The following is a 16294-nucleotide window of genomic DNA, read 5'->3' as shown; positions in this document are numbered from 1 at the left end:
CCACATTCTAAGATTGACGAGATATTTCTCACGATGCCCCAAAGGATCAATGAACTCCACGAAGCGAAAGGAAGATCTACTAGATAGTAATTAAATTATAAATATATCAATTCATGTGAATATGACTGAAAATTTTCATTTTTTTCTGAAAAGGTGGTGTCTTTACTTGTGACCACGCTGTGTATAAACTCATGTTCAACTAAAATAATTCATGTCTTACGTTGGTGTTTAAAAAGTGTATTGTTATTAAAAGTAATTTTTATAACAACACACGTTTCTTCAGTACCAATGTAAGACATAAAATATTCTAGTCACTTCGGAATACCCATACATCAGCAAATAAAGTTGAACCTTGTGCAACACGGTGGGGGTGGAATGATCACTTCAATATTCTAAATAGTCCATTACCTTCCGATTTATGTATTTTTTCAATAAAACACTGTACTTCTAATTAAATTATTTGTGTAGAATATTACTCGATAGGTGGCTGTGATAATGAACTAACCAAACAGAAAACCAGATAGTTACAGTTCTGTTTATTTCTATACAACTTTGTTATTGTAGTAAATTATAAAACAGGCATGCAGAAAAGACAGGTGACTATATGACATGTTTTAAACAAGAATAAAGACAATTAAAACGGAAGGGCAGAGAAAACCACACTAAGAAGCTAAATTCTAAAGCTGTCACCTGTTTAAAAATTTTTACCGTCTAAAAGGCTGTTCTGTGTTGATTGTGCACAGCAGACAGGCACAGTGTCTTAGAAACGAAACATTCAAACACAAAACAAGTTAACGAGATTATGCAAGCCAACTTTAAAACATACCAGTTTAGAAAAATTACTACAAGCGACAGGGACCAAAAGAAATTACGTTTTGGAAACTCTGGTGGATCTCCTGATAAATCCCATCTTTCAACATGTTTTAATAACTTAGCAACACTTTATACAGATTGACAAACACAAAGGAACAAGAATTAGGCAGAGAACTGTTTTGGCATATCAATGATTTGTAATGAATTGATTAGCATAAGACTACTACAGCTATCTGAAATGGTACTTTCCCCGTGGTTTCATGCTGATGTGGTAGTTTGCAAGAAAAGATAAGCTCATGTTCAATTGTTGAAATAATACAATGTACAACAAGCACAAGCAAAAGTGCTTATGATAGGACCAACAACACATGCTTGGTTGAATCACTTGATATTAAAAATAACACATAACCACAGGGAAGTTTATTTAGTCGAAGAACTTATGATTTCCAACACTACTAAATCTGAACAGTATTTCAGAAATTGTGGTGTAAGAGTTGTAACGATGAAAGGCTTTGTCTCTGAGGCTTAAGATGTAGCAGTGGTGGGAATGCTCACAGTCCAAAGTGAGATTAATTATCTTGTGTTTCTGTCGGTTCCTCTCCATCCCCTTGTGTGTCCGACGTCCACAACTGAGTAGGAAAAATAATAATTAAAATTTTCATATTTGAAAGCAAAAATTAATTTTAAGTTATTTTTTTCTTAAACATTTAAGATAAATTTCACCCTTCATGTATTTAAGTTAAGAGATTTGAATTTATACTACCCTATGGAGTGGTTAATCACACCTTAGAGATATGATGATCATGGTTAGACACTTGCTTGACAACAATTTGCATTGTAACGAGCTTCTGCAAAGAAGAGATGCCAATCTTAGATCACAGAAAAACACATTCCACAATCCCTCAAATGTATGTAGATATCAGCTTCCCTAGATGACATTTATGTGAACTAAATGAGCTTAGAGATATGTCAGAAGGAATAACAAACACCAGTTTCACTCTCTAAGGAGTAAAGGAATGTTGTTGCGAACTTAGGCTTAAGCGTGTGCTTGGTGTTTTATTTTGAAGTAGCTATAAATTCTTAACATTTGTTATAAAGTGCAGGAATTTTATATTTTAATTTTCTATAATTCATGTTACTATGTTCTGCTACACTAGAGTTTGCCTTTGCAACAAACTCTGAGAAATTTGTGGTTGTGATGCCAGACAAATTGGCCTTTTCTTGTCAGTCTTTCAAGTACACCCAGGTCTCCTTTAGGTATTGCAAATTTGTTTTTGTACATGCAAGGTATTTTACATGTAGTCATCTGAGAAACAGTTTGTCTTCTTTAGAAGAGTGAGATCTTTGTAATGTTTGAATGGAATGCGTGTACCTCATTAGCAATCACTTTCTGGGTGGCTGAGGATTCACGTACAACTAGGCATGCAAGCTCTGGCAACAGTAATAGCAGTCCGGCATATAGTGGGATGCTGTTTAAGTGATTTTATGTTTTCATATGGGTTTGCCGATTTTCCTTTGCAGACACTATTCACTACGTTAGTCACCTTTGGAACTGTTGTGCAATAGATCTGCATCTCTTTGCTATTTTGTTACTTGAATATTTTTTCTTCGGAAAAGGATACTAAATGCTCTTTCAACCTTAATTCTATCTGTGTTAATATCACATTATTGAATTGTCGGGATTTTAACCAGGAACAATATACAACTGTAACAACACACCACAGTAATAGCATACAATAGTTTATAAAATGTGATTAACCCTCTGTAGTAGCCTGTAAAAGTAAAATCCAGAAAAGAACACTTACCAGATCATCACACAAAGGTATTATGATACTGACTAACATTTTTGGGACCATACACATTGAAATACTGGAGTTAATTCCTGTGAGTAGCAAGTACAAAAACACAATAAATGTTTATAATAATACTTACTGTCAGGTTGTCCCTCAGAAGCTGCATAATTAATGTACTGTCTTTGTAGGAATCTTCATTCAGTGTGTCTAATTCAGCTATGGCATCATCAAAAGCCTGAAAACATTAAATCACTGTTATAATGCCATGTTAGTTCTGTGAAACAATCCACCACAAGATTTCAGAAAGTTCCAAAAATATATTATTTACACATACTTTGATATGTTACAAATACATTTGCCACCCAAGACTCAAGAATATGAGTCATTGATTAATTATACCATGACATAACACCTCATTAAAAAGTTTACTGAAAGCTTTTAGCCCTCAGAAGAACCTATCATGGACAACTATATTCAAAGCTGATATATTAAAGTATAATTTAAAGACGTGTAACAAAGCATTAATACAAATAACCCTTGTCTATTGATGAAAACATTAATTTACATATTTAAATAAAATCCTACAGTGAAATTATGCAACATAAAAAATGTTTAAGAGAATTGTTTTGTACTTTTCTTAACAATTTCTTACTATATTTGTCAAATTCAAATTACGTTTCACCAATATGTATCATTTTAGCTGAAGTTCACCACTTGGTTGCTTTCTTGGAATTATAAATCACTGGTGGTGTGTCAGTATACTGGTTTTAAATTTTGTATTAAATATAAAATATAAGAAAATCCTATACTGTTAAGCATGTGAAAAAATATTATATACAAACATCAAAGTTTTTTCATATCACACTATATTTAGCAAAACATCTTGATAAGAACTTTAGAAGCCAGTAACAATATTTAAAATATAAAGAGAATCATGTTAAGCAAGATGAAATCCTCAATAGCCATGGCATATGAAATTCTTTTAGGCAAATTTGAGTAAATTAATCTGAAACCTTTTTTCCTTTTTATTAGCTACATTTTTGAGTGCCAGCAATATCAAGTGTGGGGTGCACTTTTACCCAATTCAATTTCTTTACTCATCAGGAAATTCTTTTAGGCAGGATTAGAGTAAATTAATCTACCAGACCTTCAGCATAGTCAAATACATCAACCAAAAGGGTTTGACCTTCTGATCTCAAAATCGGTCAAGATATGGTGGAGCCATAAGCTAAAAGTTTGTACTTGAGAGAGAGAGAGAGAAAAAAAAATCAGCTGTTCTCCGAGTCACTATGCTGCGACTAAAAATTTTTTTCATAACAATCAATTTCTCATCTTGTTTGATATGTCATTTCATCAAAACTCATTCTGTCTGAATATTTCCTTACATAAAACTTATCTAATTTCATACAACTGATTTTGACATTTCTGTCCTTAAAAGAAATGTCCAGGAAGCATTAGTTAACACCTTGTGCTTTTATGGTAAATCAACATTTAGGAATTCAACCACAACCATTTGTTACAAGACAAAACCTGTCACAACAAAAACCACTGCTAATTTTAGTAGTGACACCAGGAAAATGGACTTGTTCATCCAAAATCATACCATTGCTAATTCTAACCTCTCAAACCATCAATCTCTTCTTGCCAGGACACAAAGTAGTTAGGTAGTAGTCAAAGGATTTTACAGTCAAGTATGCTATTTCATGAAATGCATTAACACAGTGGTGGTAAGATTTTATAGGCAGTACATAACTAAGTCAAAGTTAAGTCCAATGCCATTAGCCTGTGGTAAATATTGTACACACAGACTAACTTTAAATATCAAACAAAAGTAACATTTAATGTTAACTGTAGAAGTACATCATGTCACATTTCCATAAATGAAAATAAGATTCAGCCATGCCCACATGAAAGCATTACGCTTAAAGCCAACTTAACCATATTATGCAAAAACATTTGGACATCAAACAAATGTACTAAACTGTATACTATTAAAATCTATTCAAGATTACTATAATGAAGTGTTTGTAATGTATGACAACAAGAAATTTCTTGGAAAGGGATAACTGATTAATGTAAAGCTATTGCTTGTCCATGAAGTATTACTGGTTTTCTTAGTATCGTTGCTGTATTTAATAACCTATTTCATTTCAAGAAACTACCTTCTTACAATTAACTGCAAAGATTAATTCTTTGACTATGACCTGGGTGCATTGCAACCAGCCTGTAACCATGTGAGTGATCATACGCATACCTTAACAACATTTATAGTATCTTCACAAAATTTCGCACATTATCAGTATACTTTTGTATTATAACACCAGATTTTTTCTTTTATAATGTTGACTATCCAATATTCCAAGTAATTTTCATTTTAAGATTAAAAAGTTTTCTTCATCTGAAAATTATCAATTTTCATTTTGTGTAATCTCTATAATCTCCTAGACAACTATTAAACTTTTTTAGAAACACTTTATATTTTATTTTCTCTACCGTAACTCTATATGGGGTCAGTTGAGTAACTGACCTTGCAACCACCATAAAAAAAAATAGGAACTATAAAGTACTCTTTCTTTTGTTCTAGAATGACTACAGGTTGTAACAGGAAACCACAAATGTTTATTCTAAATACATCTATTTATATTTATTAATCTTTGAATTGCATCTGACTAATAATACTGCTACACAAGTTGTAAGTCACGCGGCACACATGCAGCTCACTTTACCGTATCAAATAGCATAAAACTGGCCTTTAGAAAATACAATCACGTTTTGGTTATCATACATTACATATGTATACATATTATTACTATTTACAAATACATTCTAAAATTTCAGTAGATAAAAACACAGAAAACAATATCTACTACTTATGATGTTCTGAAGTTAATTTGTACTCGTGTCTCTTCCTTACTAAGACTTGTCACATATAACATGTGAAGGACGTAAAGAAAGAAAGAAAAAAAAATAATATGTATGTATGTATATATATATATAATATGAATTAATATACCAATGCCACAACATTCTAGTGATATTTATCAGTCTTTCTATCTAAGCTGTATTTGGGTCTAAAAAACACCATTTCCGATCAGCATATCACCTTGGTCACCAACTCTTGAAACTCTGCAACAGCAATGACAGCTTTACCCATGCAAGTACTTTAGGAAGACTGAGAGAATTATGTAGTTAAAAATGAGTATCTTCAATTGATTATAAGCATGTAAATGAGAGAAGTGGGCATAGGTAAACAAGTATTTTCAAAAGAGGTGGGTAGAGTCAGTGTGGTGGATTCGTTAAATATAATATCTCAGCAAATAGAAAAGGTAGGACATTCTTATTTTATATTCAAGCTTGTCAATATTGGTAATTGGAGTTTCTAATTTGTTAAAAAAAAACTATAAACGTTGTATAAAGTAAAATCTGGCCAAAAGAAGAAGACTATGTACCACGTGACACACAGAAATCGATATTTAGCTTTTTTTTTTATATATTTACTTTTAAATCAAAAAATTAAGTAATGTATAATACTAAAATTTGAATTACAAACCACAACTCTATACCATAATTATTGACATACATTCATAAAATAGTAGTTTAATAAAATTTTGAATGTAAGTCTACACACATGATGACATGCCCTCTGACCCCTACCCATATGGAATGGGTTAAATGAAATCATGGTACTGGGTACTGGTAACTGAAGAACCCATACGTACTTTAACTTTTAATTCCACACACACACTAGCAAGGATGTAAATAAGTATGAAAGCATAACTTTAAGAAAATATTTTACATATATATACAAAGATTTTTGCTTAAGATTCTGAAGTACTTTTTCAATAAGTAGCTCCATTTAAATTATTTTATATTTTTTACTAGTTAAAATGAAGAAATCACTAGTTTTGAGCTAAAGATAAATTCTTCTACTTGTTAAAACTCCAACTATATTACAAACTATGATTTTAATATTGCATGGTATCTTAGCAAAATATTTTGCTTCATCTGCAGCTGGGTGCAACTGGGTAAATGATGGGCTTTAGTAATGGACAACACAGCAATTTTGGGGAATATTATCCTTCCAATATCATGCATTCAGGAAGCTGCAGTTATTTAATGGTTAGTATCAAACCAAATGGGTTTCAGTTTACGTTTACCTGTTTTGCCAAATGACAGGCTCGATCGGGGGCATTCAGAATTTCATAATAAAATACTGAAAAGTTCAATGCCAGGCCCAGGCGAATAGGATGTGTTGGCTGCATTTTACTCTTTGCAATATCGTAAGCTTCCTGGTAAGCTTTCTGTGACTCTTCAATCACACCTAAAGATCAAGAAAGAAGGAAAATACTCTTAGAATGTTTTACCTGTTTTGCTAACTGGCATGCCTTGTCAGGAGAGTTCAGTATTTCATAATAGAACACTGAGAAGTTCAAAGCAAGACCCAACCGAATAGGATGTGTTGGCTGCATTTTTGTCTTACTAATATCAAATGCTTCTTGGTAGGCTTTCTGAGACTCTTCTACAACACCTGCAAGTCAAGAATGTATGTCATCAATACATTTTTCAATCTTAAAAGTTACCAAATGTGGACACACTCAGAGGATTAACATAAGCTCCATGAAAACATACATTAATGTTTCACCTTTCTAATTTAAATGTGAAGAAATTCAAATATTATAATTAGTGGTTAACTCTGCACATACTCAGTCATTTTGACTGACCTTGTAACCAACAATTTATTCATAAAACTATACATACTATAACTAAATCTAGGTGCATCTTCATGAAATTTGGAAAATGTTTAGTAAACATTAAATGTCTGTTGTACACAAAAACCATTTTCTTAAAGAATTTTTTATTAAAAATTCGTTGTGAATTTATGAAGCCTTTATACCGAGTCAGCCCAATAAATAAATACTTTTCATCTTACATTTGTATAACCTCTAGAACCTCCTAAGTGAACAGTTTTGTTTTGTGAAACTTTATATCTTATTTTCTCTACCTTAACACTAACTGTAGCAAAATCACCAACATGTACTGAAAAAATATACTAAATAAAATCACATATTCTCTTTCTAAAATGACTACAGACTGTAATAGACAATTATACTCTGAAATACATATAAGGGTAAAAAGAAGTCTAAAATATGAATTCAGAATGTTGATGCTTCACATGGCATAGAAATGAAGACGATTTATTTCAATATTACCTTTTGAAATTAAGTAATTATAAATGGCATTTTGATGCCAAATTTAACTGACATATATTGATAATAAAGTAAGTAAGAATTAAATTTTGAATGTAACAGTAAAAAGGTCATGACACATACACTTTAAATATCATTATTTATTCAGTTAGGTAAGCACACTGCTAATGGTTTGTGATCAGCTACCATAGCAAACTATCCAATGGTAAAAATTACTACCTTATATTAATACACATGTTACTTGCTATTAAATGCAATTTTTACTTTAAAAAGTCAAGAATTAGCACAAAACCTGAAAAAATGTGGAACACAATGTCATTTACCCAAGACTTACAAAATAATAATCAATAATGTACTTTCATGTGAATACAATTTTTTTTGTTCTCAATATCAGCTTCAGTACATATAGAATACATACTTATTGTTATTTGATGAAAGACTTATTACTTTACAGTAACTTAAAATAGAAGGGAAAAGATACAGGGGAAGAGCAAGAACAGAGTGGATAACAAATATTGAAGATCAGACTGAGATAGTAAAAATATGAAGACCCAGGGGGGAAAAGCACAGAAGTGGAGGATTGTGACAGCCAACCTTTCTGTGGAAGACAGCACATGATGTTGTTGAGTAACTTAAAAGTTGTACTTTTACCATAAAAGTAACACATCTATATAAATATCCAAAATATATATCAACTTCAACAAGTATACACTCGGATGAATCTTGTATCCATGTGCAATATATTTTGTAGTAAAATTAAGTATAAATATAATACGAGTTTTTGTAATGGTGATATGTAGGTGATTTTATACAACAGTGGGTAGTACTACTTATCTTAAAATACTATATTGGTGATTGAAATATTAATTTTTCTTACGTTGTCTAAGTCATTACTATGAATCATTAACTTGTAAGCTCTCAATGATTAAATCTTGGCTGAAATACTTATTCATGTGTTTAGATATTTAAGCTAGAAAATGCTCTTAAATATCACAGTGCAACCAATAATTATTAACACTTTGCTCTTATCTCAGTTTTGTACAGTAAGGTTAAAAATTATTAGCAGTTTTATGTGCAACAATGTCATTTGTAACATTAAGGCTTGGCCAAATTCTTTGTTTATACCGCTTTAAATGAAACTTAAGCTAAACTTTTGGCAGTCGAGACTTACCAGTCTGACTAATGAGCAACCTATAGCAATGTATAGTTGAAAAACTAACCTGCTAGACTTGCTGATTTTTTTTGCTGTGGAGAATGATAGTTAGATATTAATTTGTTAGACTGATGTTCCCCCAATGGTATATAGTCAAAATGTAGTGCTAGTATGTTTAAGGTAAACTGGTTTGTATTCACTTTTTTGTTAGAAGATTGTTACTGGCTATGTTTAAAAGAATGTTCAGGATTAGAAGTTCTTAGATAAAAATGTCTTCAATGTAGGCCTCAACACTACATACTTGTTAAAGGGTGATACTAAACAGATCCTGGAGTCTTGCAAAGTGGCACCATACAAACAGGGTGTTCAAGAACTATGGAAACACTTGAAAAATCATACCAGGAAAACTATTTAACATACACATGGGCTGTTACATATACAAAAAAAGGTTTAAAAGTTTGTTTTTATAGCATACAATCACTATAGGTCAATATGTGTGCCACAAGTTACACGCAAAATGTCCAGTCTGTACCCAATCTCCTGCCAAGTGATTAGCAACTTTGCAGGAATAACCTTTGTGAAAGCATATTGGATATGTAAACACAATTCATCCTTACTCACAACCTTATTAAATAAACCATGTTCTTTATAAAGCCTCACAAAAACAACAACATATGCATAATGTCTGAAGAATGCAGGGCTAAGCAGACCAGGCCTCCCTGCCCAATTCATTTGAATGACTGGGAAGTGTTTAATCAAATGTGTTTTTCAAAGGCTAAGGCTCTAGTGTGGAGGGGTATCATCCTGATGAAATAATATTTATCATTGCTTTGAAAAACTTTTAACATTACTTTTACATGTGCAACAAATCATGTCTCTATAAACATTTTTCCTAGTATGATTTCAAAATTATTTTAAAAATTAGTGGACATCCTGCATACACAAAACATATATATTATGATATGAAATGTTAAGCAAATTTCTCACTAACTAACTGACGAGTAAATACTTGTCTTATTTTAACATTGTTATAAATGCCACAAGTCTCCTGTTCATTATGCTCTTTCACTACCTGTAGTCTTCTGAATTAATGAAGAGGCCCTTGGACAAGCAACAAAAGTACTGAGGCTCAATATGAAAGAAAAAGAGAGACACTGACCTAAACCATTTTTTTTTTTTTACATTTACTTGATTTACACGAATAACAAAAGAAACATTAAATTGTAAACTGTCCTTGCTTGACAGTCAAGATTGTACTAGAGAATTATTGTACTAGAAGACATAATACAGCTATCCATTCAGAGAAGTCTTCAGGTAAAAAAAAGGTAACTTTACATCAGAAGCAATTGGAAAATCATGATCATACAAAATGGTAGTCTTAACTTACTATTTCTCTGATCCCCTGTCGCAACTTCAGCCAGGTACCTGTAATAGTCTCCCTTCATCTTCAGATAAAATACTTTGCTTTCTGCATTACTTGCTTTGGGAATCAAGAACTTGTCTAATAGACCCTGCAACACAAAGATGTATCAAATACTCGATGAATGAAAACTCAACTGAATTAATCGTTATGTATTTTAAAAGAGACTGTGCAATTCTTTTAAACACTGTCAAATATTGAGATCTTCAAAGGCAGAACAAATATGAATATCTTGAATTACAACATGAAATGGAAGTTATATGGCAAATATTATATTGAAAGTCTTATCTCATAGTATAACTAATAAAATGAAGTTGTGAACTATCCAAAATTCTATTGTGAGGCACTGTTGTGAAAAAAACATTTAAAATACTTTCTTCATCATAGTTTTATTTTAATTTTTATTCTTGATAAGTTACATTTACATAATCATAAACATTTCTTTTGATACTTTAGTTTCCTAATAGCAGAAATCACTACTTCTGACTGTAAATTATAAAAATCTGTGAGCATGACTCACCTTTCAAAATAACGTTATTACTTTGTCAGGCTCGGAATCAATTTTGTCAAACAAGTGATACCAATTTATATCTAGTTCTTTTCAATATATAATAAGTTCTTTTGACAGCAGTTTCAATACAATAAATATAACATTCATTAACTAAGAATGTGTGTGTCATTCAACTATCACCACCACTTATTGAACTTGTTAAATGAAACTAAGCTTACCTGATGTCAAAGAAATACATTTATAGCTTTCAAACACACAATTTAACACAAACATTTTCAGGAACAAAAGAATGTCTAAAGAAAGTATGAAATTCTTAGATCTGTGGTTTGTTCCTATATCTCCTAAACTTTCATTTATTCACCTCTACAGGAATTCTAGGTGAGAAGTACCTTGAAAAAACTATACAATACTCTCCAAACCACTATTTATACTACATTTACATGCACAGTTTGTAATTTGCTCTATCAAATAGTATTTAGTCACTGGCTTGAACTATTCTCAAAATGAGTTTTATAAGTAGTTGTATAACTACATCATAAACAGGTGGCAATGAAAGACTATTACTAAAACTAAATGAGAAACAAGTCATTGTACTTCGTAGTGATGATAGTTTCTTATCAAATATAAACCTGTACTTTGGGATGGAAAGAAGAAAAAATAAAAAGTCAAAACATGTATATATCAAAAGTCCTTGGAGCTGTTCAGAAATGAAACATTTTTTTCATATTTCTTTCCAAATAAAATAAAAGTCACATAATAACAAAATATCTATTCTAATATATTCATGATTAAAAAATTCTTGAAACAGTTAATTATTATTTTCAATCAAATTTTAAATGTCATATGTAGAGGTATACTCAAAATCTGAAGGGTGCTCCAAGCTTTGGATGTAGTTAATAAGTAATTCTCGGCATGGTTGCAGAAAAAAGGCTTTGCTTACCTTATCAATTCATTAGAATTTTTTTACAACTACTATCTCTTTTCTGCACGAGTGTATCCCAAATGGCATATTTTGATTACACCCTGACTATCAGAAGATGTTTGATAAGAGACAACACAAATATTGATTAGCAAGTTGGATGCTTATTGGATTAGTAGAAAAGTCAAGAAGATTGAAAACTTGCTAAGAGGTATAAAGTAAAGAGTGGCTACAATCTTTTGTTTATTATTAAGCACAAAACTACACAATTTTTTTTTTGCGTTTTAATGGAAATTCCCATATGTTCATAGGCTCTGACTTTTAAATGGCATTTGGTTTTGCCAATATAGGAGGCCTTACAGTCTCCACACGTGTAAAAATAGACAAGCCAAGTACACGTGTGGAGACTGTAAGGCCTCCTATATTGGCAAAACCAAACGCCATTTAAAAGTCAGAGCCTATGAACATATGAAAACTACACAATGGATTATCTGTGTTGTGCCCACCACTGGTGTCGATACCCAGTTTTTTAGTGTTATAGGCTCTCAGACTCACTGCTGAGCCAATGGGGACCTGGCTAAAAAAATGTGAATAGTGGAAAGGTCCCTCAAGGGTCTGTTTTACAGCTTTTGTCACTATTATTCAGTTTCATGACTTGGATATATTTTAGGACATTGGTATGTCTCAATTTTCTTTTCTAAATTGTTGGAAAGACCCGATTCCATTGAGAATGATTCTCGTGTATATATATACATATACACATAAGATGGTTAACAGTTTCAATTAAAGGATTAGTGTTTGTACAATAAGGTTTAGTAAAGATAAGATTTAGGTTATACATTGTAGCTAATTAAGAAAGTTTAAAAAAAATTGCTTTTTGTGTGAAAGCATTAGTACTGTGTAAAAACATAACATCAAGAGTTTCGTTAGAATCCCAATACTTCTGATGAGAATTTAGCTGTGGCCAAGTTTTTTTAGTTTTTTTTTATACGATTTTTAAATTTAAGAACAAAAAGATTGTAGCACTGTACAAAACTCAAGTGAGGCCTCATATGGAGTAGTGTGTAAAGATATCAAATGTTGAAAGTGCATGATAGACTGACAGAAATGATTCTTGGCTTAAGCCATTTAAATCTATGCAGAGTGGGCATTTACAGGGGGTAAAATGACATCAAATTTTTAAAAATTGCTTGTGATGTACCCCCATATACCTAAAATGTTAAGATTTAAATTTTTTTGTGTAACTTTAACATTTGTTTTAGATGAAATAATAAAAAAAGCTGCTAGTCCTAACTGTTGATTTTTGGCCTCCTGTTATAATTATTATGGTAGAAATAGTTAAATCTCTCACACATACAGAAACAACTTGTCAGTACAGAAACCAAAGCCTCAAAACTAAAGCCTTTCCATTAATTTGAGGCTTATTTTTAGCTCAGATAGTTTGAAAACGTTGAATTTTAGATGTTAATAATTGTAAAAATCATCTACCAGCCTTTTTTAAAACCATTTTCAAGTTTATGCAGCTGATGAAGTTATAAATATATCATCTAAAACCTGGTGTTTTGTTATACAACAAAGTAAAATATATGATATTTCACAGTGCCTCAACAAATCTTGAGACTAAACAGGGGTTCTTGTTGTCAGTGTCATTTAGTTATGGAATCATATTACTGATGAGCACTGGTATTGGACAAAAGCTTCATCAGCACCTACTAATAATGTATGTATTTTATGCTGCTTACTAATAATTATTTTAAAATTCCATGAAATATTAAAGGTAATAGTATTTTTTGCAATGGGCTGTTACACAAATGTGAATAGGGCATGTGTAGGGTTGACAGTGATATGCTTACTTGCCGTACTACACGATTATTAACAAAAGTAATAGTGATACTACATTATTTGTAAATATGAAATTGATAATAATTACAGTTCTCGCCATAACAGTCATTGTTCACGAAATTTAATTATATAAATAGTGCCTAGATCACTATTAGTATCAGTACTACTAATGAGTAATGTATTATGTGACTAGGTCATATTCAATTCGGGCAGGTTTGGTAATGGTATTGAGAAAATAGCCTCATTGCCACTGGATATGGCAGATGTAGTGTGGCTGACAAATGACACATTCTTCTTAAAAAGTTCTTTACTTTCACTTAGAATACTTAATAGTAGTAGTACTAGTATTAAGGTGTTAATTTTCTAATAGTAATACTAATATGGTATTACAACTAGTTCTAGAACTTAACCCTTACCAAAACATCGTAACATATTTCCTTTAACTCTTTTTCAACCTTTTCGCGGTATTCTTTGGCCATTTGCTGCTTCCTTTCACTTCCTTCAGTTTTCTGCTCTATACTTGAAATAACCCTCCATGAACTTCGCCTTGCTCCAACAACGTTCTTGTAAGCTACCGACAGCAAATTCCTTTCTTCATTGCTTAGTTCCACGCCCATTTCTGTAACTTGTTTCATAGCTGCTGCCATATCATCATACCTCTCGGCCTGCTCTGCAAGCTTGGCCCGCTGTACCAGCTCGTCTTTATCCATTTTGGAAGTATTTTATGCTGAAATCATAGAGGATATAACCTATAAATCGAAGAAATACTCCTCTATGAAACAACTTAAGCCTGCAAAATGGCGGCAAAAGAAATATTAGGCTAAATAAACCTGATGTTCAGCCTCCAAAATTAAAAAACATTAACAACGCACATGAAAATAAACCTACAGTACAAAAGCAAACTAATTTCACAGTTAGTTAAAACAGTTTAGGTATACAAATTTTAACGATAAAATACTTTTCGTGTACGTACTTATATGAACCAAACGACTATTCCTACTCTCCACAGAGTAAGCCGGCCAGTAAGGTTATGCCCCTTAGTACGGGGTTACAAAACTACTGACAGAATTACTGACGTCACAAATTGCCTAGTGACAGATACATCGTGCAATAATTAAGTGTGATATACTCTACTTAAACAGAAATAATATGTTTTTTTTTCGTTTTCAGTCTTTAATTTTTTTAAAACTAAATTGTGAGTTTATATCGAAAAGAGCTCTTTGGGTTCTAAAGTTTACTGGTCTATGATAAGAAGAATGAGCCTATATTTCAAATAGTACGGTGAATTCCGTTGAATAATATGCATAACTGTGATAGTAGAATGAGGCTTATTGCTCACAATCATTATTTTATGTATGCATTATGTGAACGAAGGTACGAATTTCATAAAGCTTTCTTTGGATTAGAATGCTGTCTTATCCAGTTATGAAATATTTTCCTACTGTAGAGCATTGTGTTAAAAGTTGACAATTATATATTTTTTATTTATTTATGTAATAATGTTAAAACATTGGGCTGTCTCGCAACTTAAGCATTCGTTAACTATTTTTTTATTGTATGTGAAAATTTGACTAAAATAGCAACAGGCATTACTACTTGACGTGGTTTTATTTTATTGGCACACATTCCTAATTAGGTTGATCGAGAACTTTCTAGAACTTCTAGTTATGGTTTTCGAAAATATCCCTTAAAACCACAATATTATATAAGTAAGCTTCTAAAAGTTATTCAAGACCAAGACTCACTGAGGAGACCCGTATCCAAAGAAAAGAGCTACAGTTGAGTTCAGTTAGAAGAGATAACGCAATTGCCAGCTGGAGTTCAGAGCTTGTTAAGAAGTTAGTTATCGAGTTCCATGTCTAGTGCTTCAAATATTTGCTACATATGTTTCGGCATGGTATTCTCAGTAAAACCTTTCCTTTCCATTTTTATGCGACTGTTATAAAATCATATTTGGTTTGGTTTGAATAATTTACTTCTAGTTAATATGCCACTGGGGGACCTAGCTAATACAGTTATAGAAAACTATGGGATTTTATATCCTTAACCAATCATAAAAATGACCTGTATCCCATGGGCATTTTTTTTTGTTTGCCGTGTCCAGGGGCTTGAGTAGAATTGTTGTATGGGATGTAGGAACGATTTTACGGGTGAGTTTATACTACTTTATTTATTTTTATTATTCCAGTAAACTTCAACTTTTAATTTCAAAAAAAGATTTGCAACTAATCTAATGACCCCCAAATAATCCAGTAAAAATATGATTATATTTAGTTTATGATGAGAACGCATCAAAGTGAAGGAGCCCAACTAGAAACTGAGAAAATAGTGAGGACTCTAAGATCATAAGGAAGAAGTTTTAAACATAATGAACAAACGAACCATAATATGTAGATTGTTCTAGACTTGTTAGTTTCAAGTTAAGCACAAAGCTACACAATGGGCTTTCTGTGCTCTGCCCACCACATATAACAAAACCCGGTTTCTGGTGTTGTAAGACCGCAGATATACTGCTGTGCCACTGGGGGGACGATGGCTGTAGAAGATATTGTAGATTCCTGGAACACTATTTTGTTTGTTTGTTGACTTCGCGCAAAGTTACTCGAGACCTTTCTGCGCTAGCCGTCACTAAGTTA

General features: G+C 31.9%; 1 protein-coding gene across 1 annotated transcript; it reads right to left on the bottom strand.

The window, feature by feature from the left end:
- Window positions 1-521: 521 nt before the first annotated feature.
- On the bottom strand, window positions 522-14735 carry LOC106471493 (14-3-3 protein zeta). Its single transcript, XM_013932093.2, has 6 exons — window positions 14632-14735; window positions 14075-14385; window positions 10354-10477; window positions 6971-7134; window positions 2746-2841; window positions 522-1442 (listed from the first exon to the last, which is right to left on the bottom strand). Exons 2-6 carry the CDS (start codon window positions 14366-14368, stop codon window positions 1383-1385), a joined length of 738 nt encoding a protein of 245 aa, XP_013787547.1. The 5' UTR covers window positions 14369-14385; window positions 14632-14735; the 3' UTR covers window positions 522-1382.
- Window positions 14736-16294: the final 1559 nt, after the last annotated feature.

This window comes from Limulus polyphemus, unplaced genomic scaffold (assembly GCF_000517525.1).
Source record: "Limulus polyphemus unplaced genomic scaffold, Limulus_polyphemus-2.1.2 Scaffold4653, whole genome shotgun sequence".
Classification (NCBI taxonomy): domain Eukaryota; kingdom Metazoa; phylum Arthropoda; class Merostomata; order Xiphosura; family Limulidae; genus Limulus; species Limulus polyphemus.
The sequence above is the reverse complement of the archived record's forward strand: the minus strand, read 5'-3'. Positions and strand labels throughout refer to the sequence as shown.

Bases quoted from the DNA above. Each gene is read 5' to 3' on its own strand.
- LOC106471493 (XM_013932093.2), bottom strand. From the start codon at position 14,368: ATGGATAAAGACGAGCTGGTACAGCGGGCCAAGCTTGCAGAGCAGGCC. The intron at 10,478-14,074 runs GTAAGGGTTAAG...TTTGTGTTGCAG, and splicing joins AAATATGTTACGATGTTTTG to GGTCTATTAGACAAGTTCTT. The intron at 1,443-2,745 runs GTAAGTATTATT...TTTCCTACTCAG, and splicing joins TTCTGAGGGACAACCTGACA to TTGTGGACGTCGGACACACA.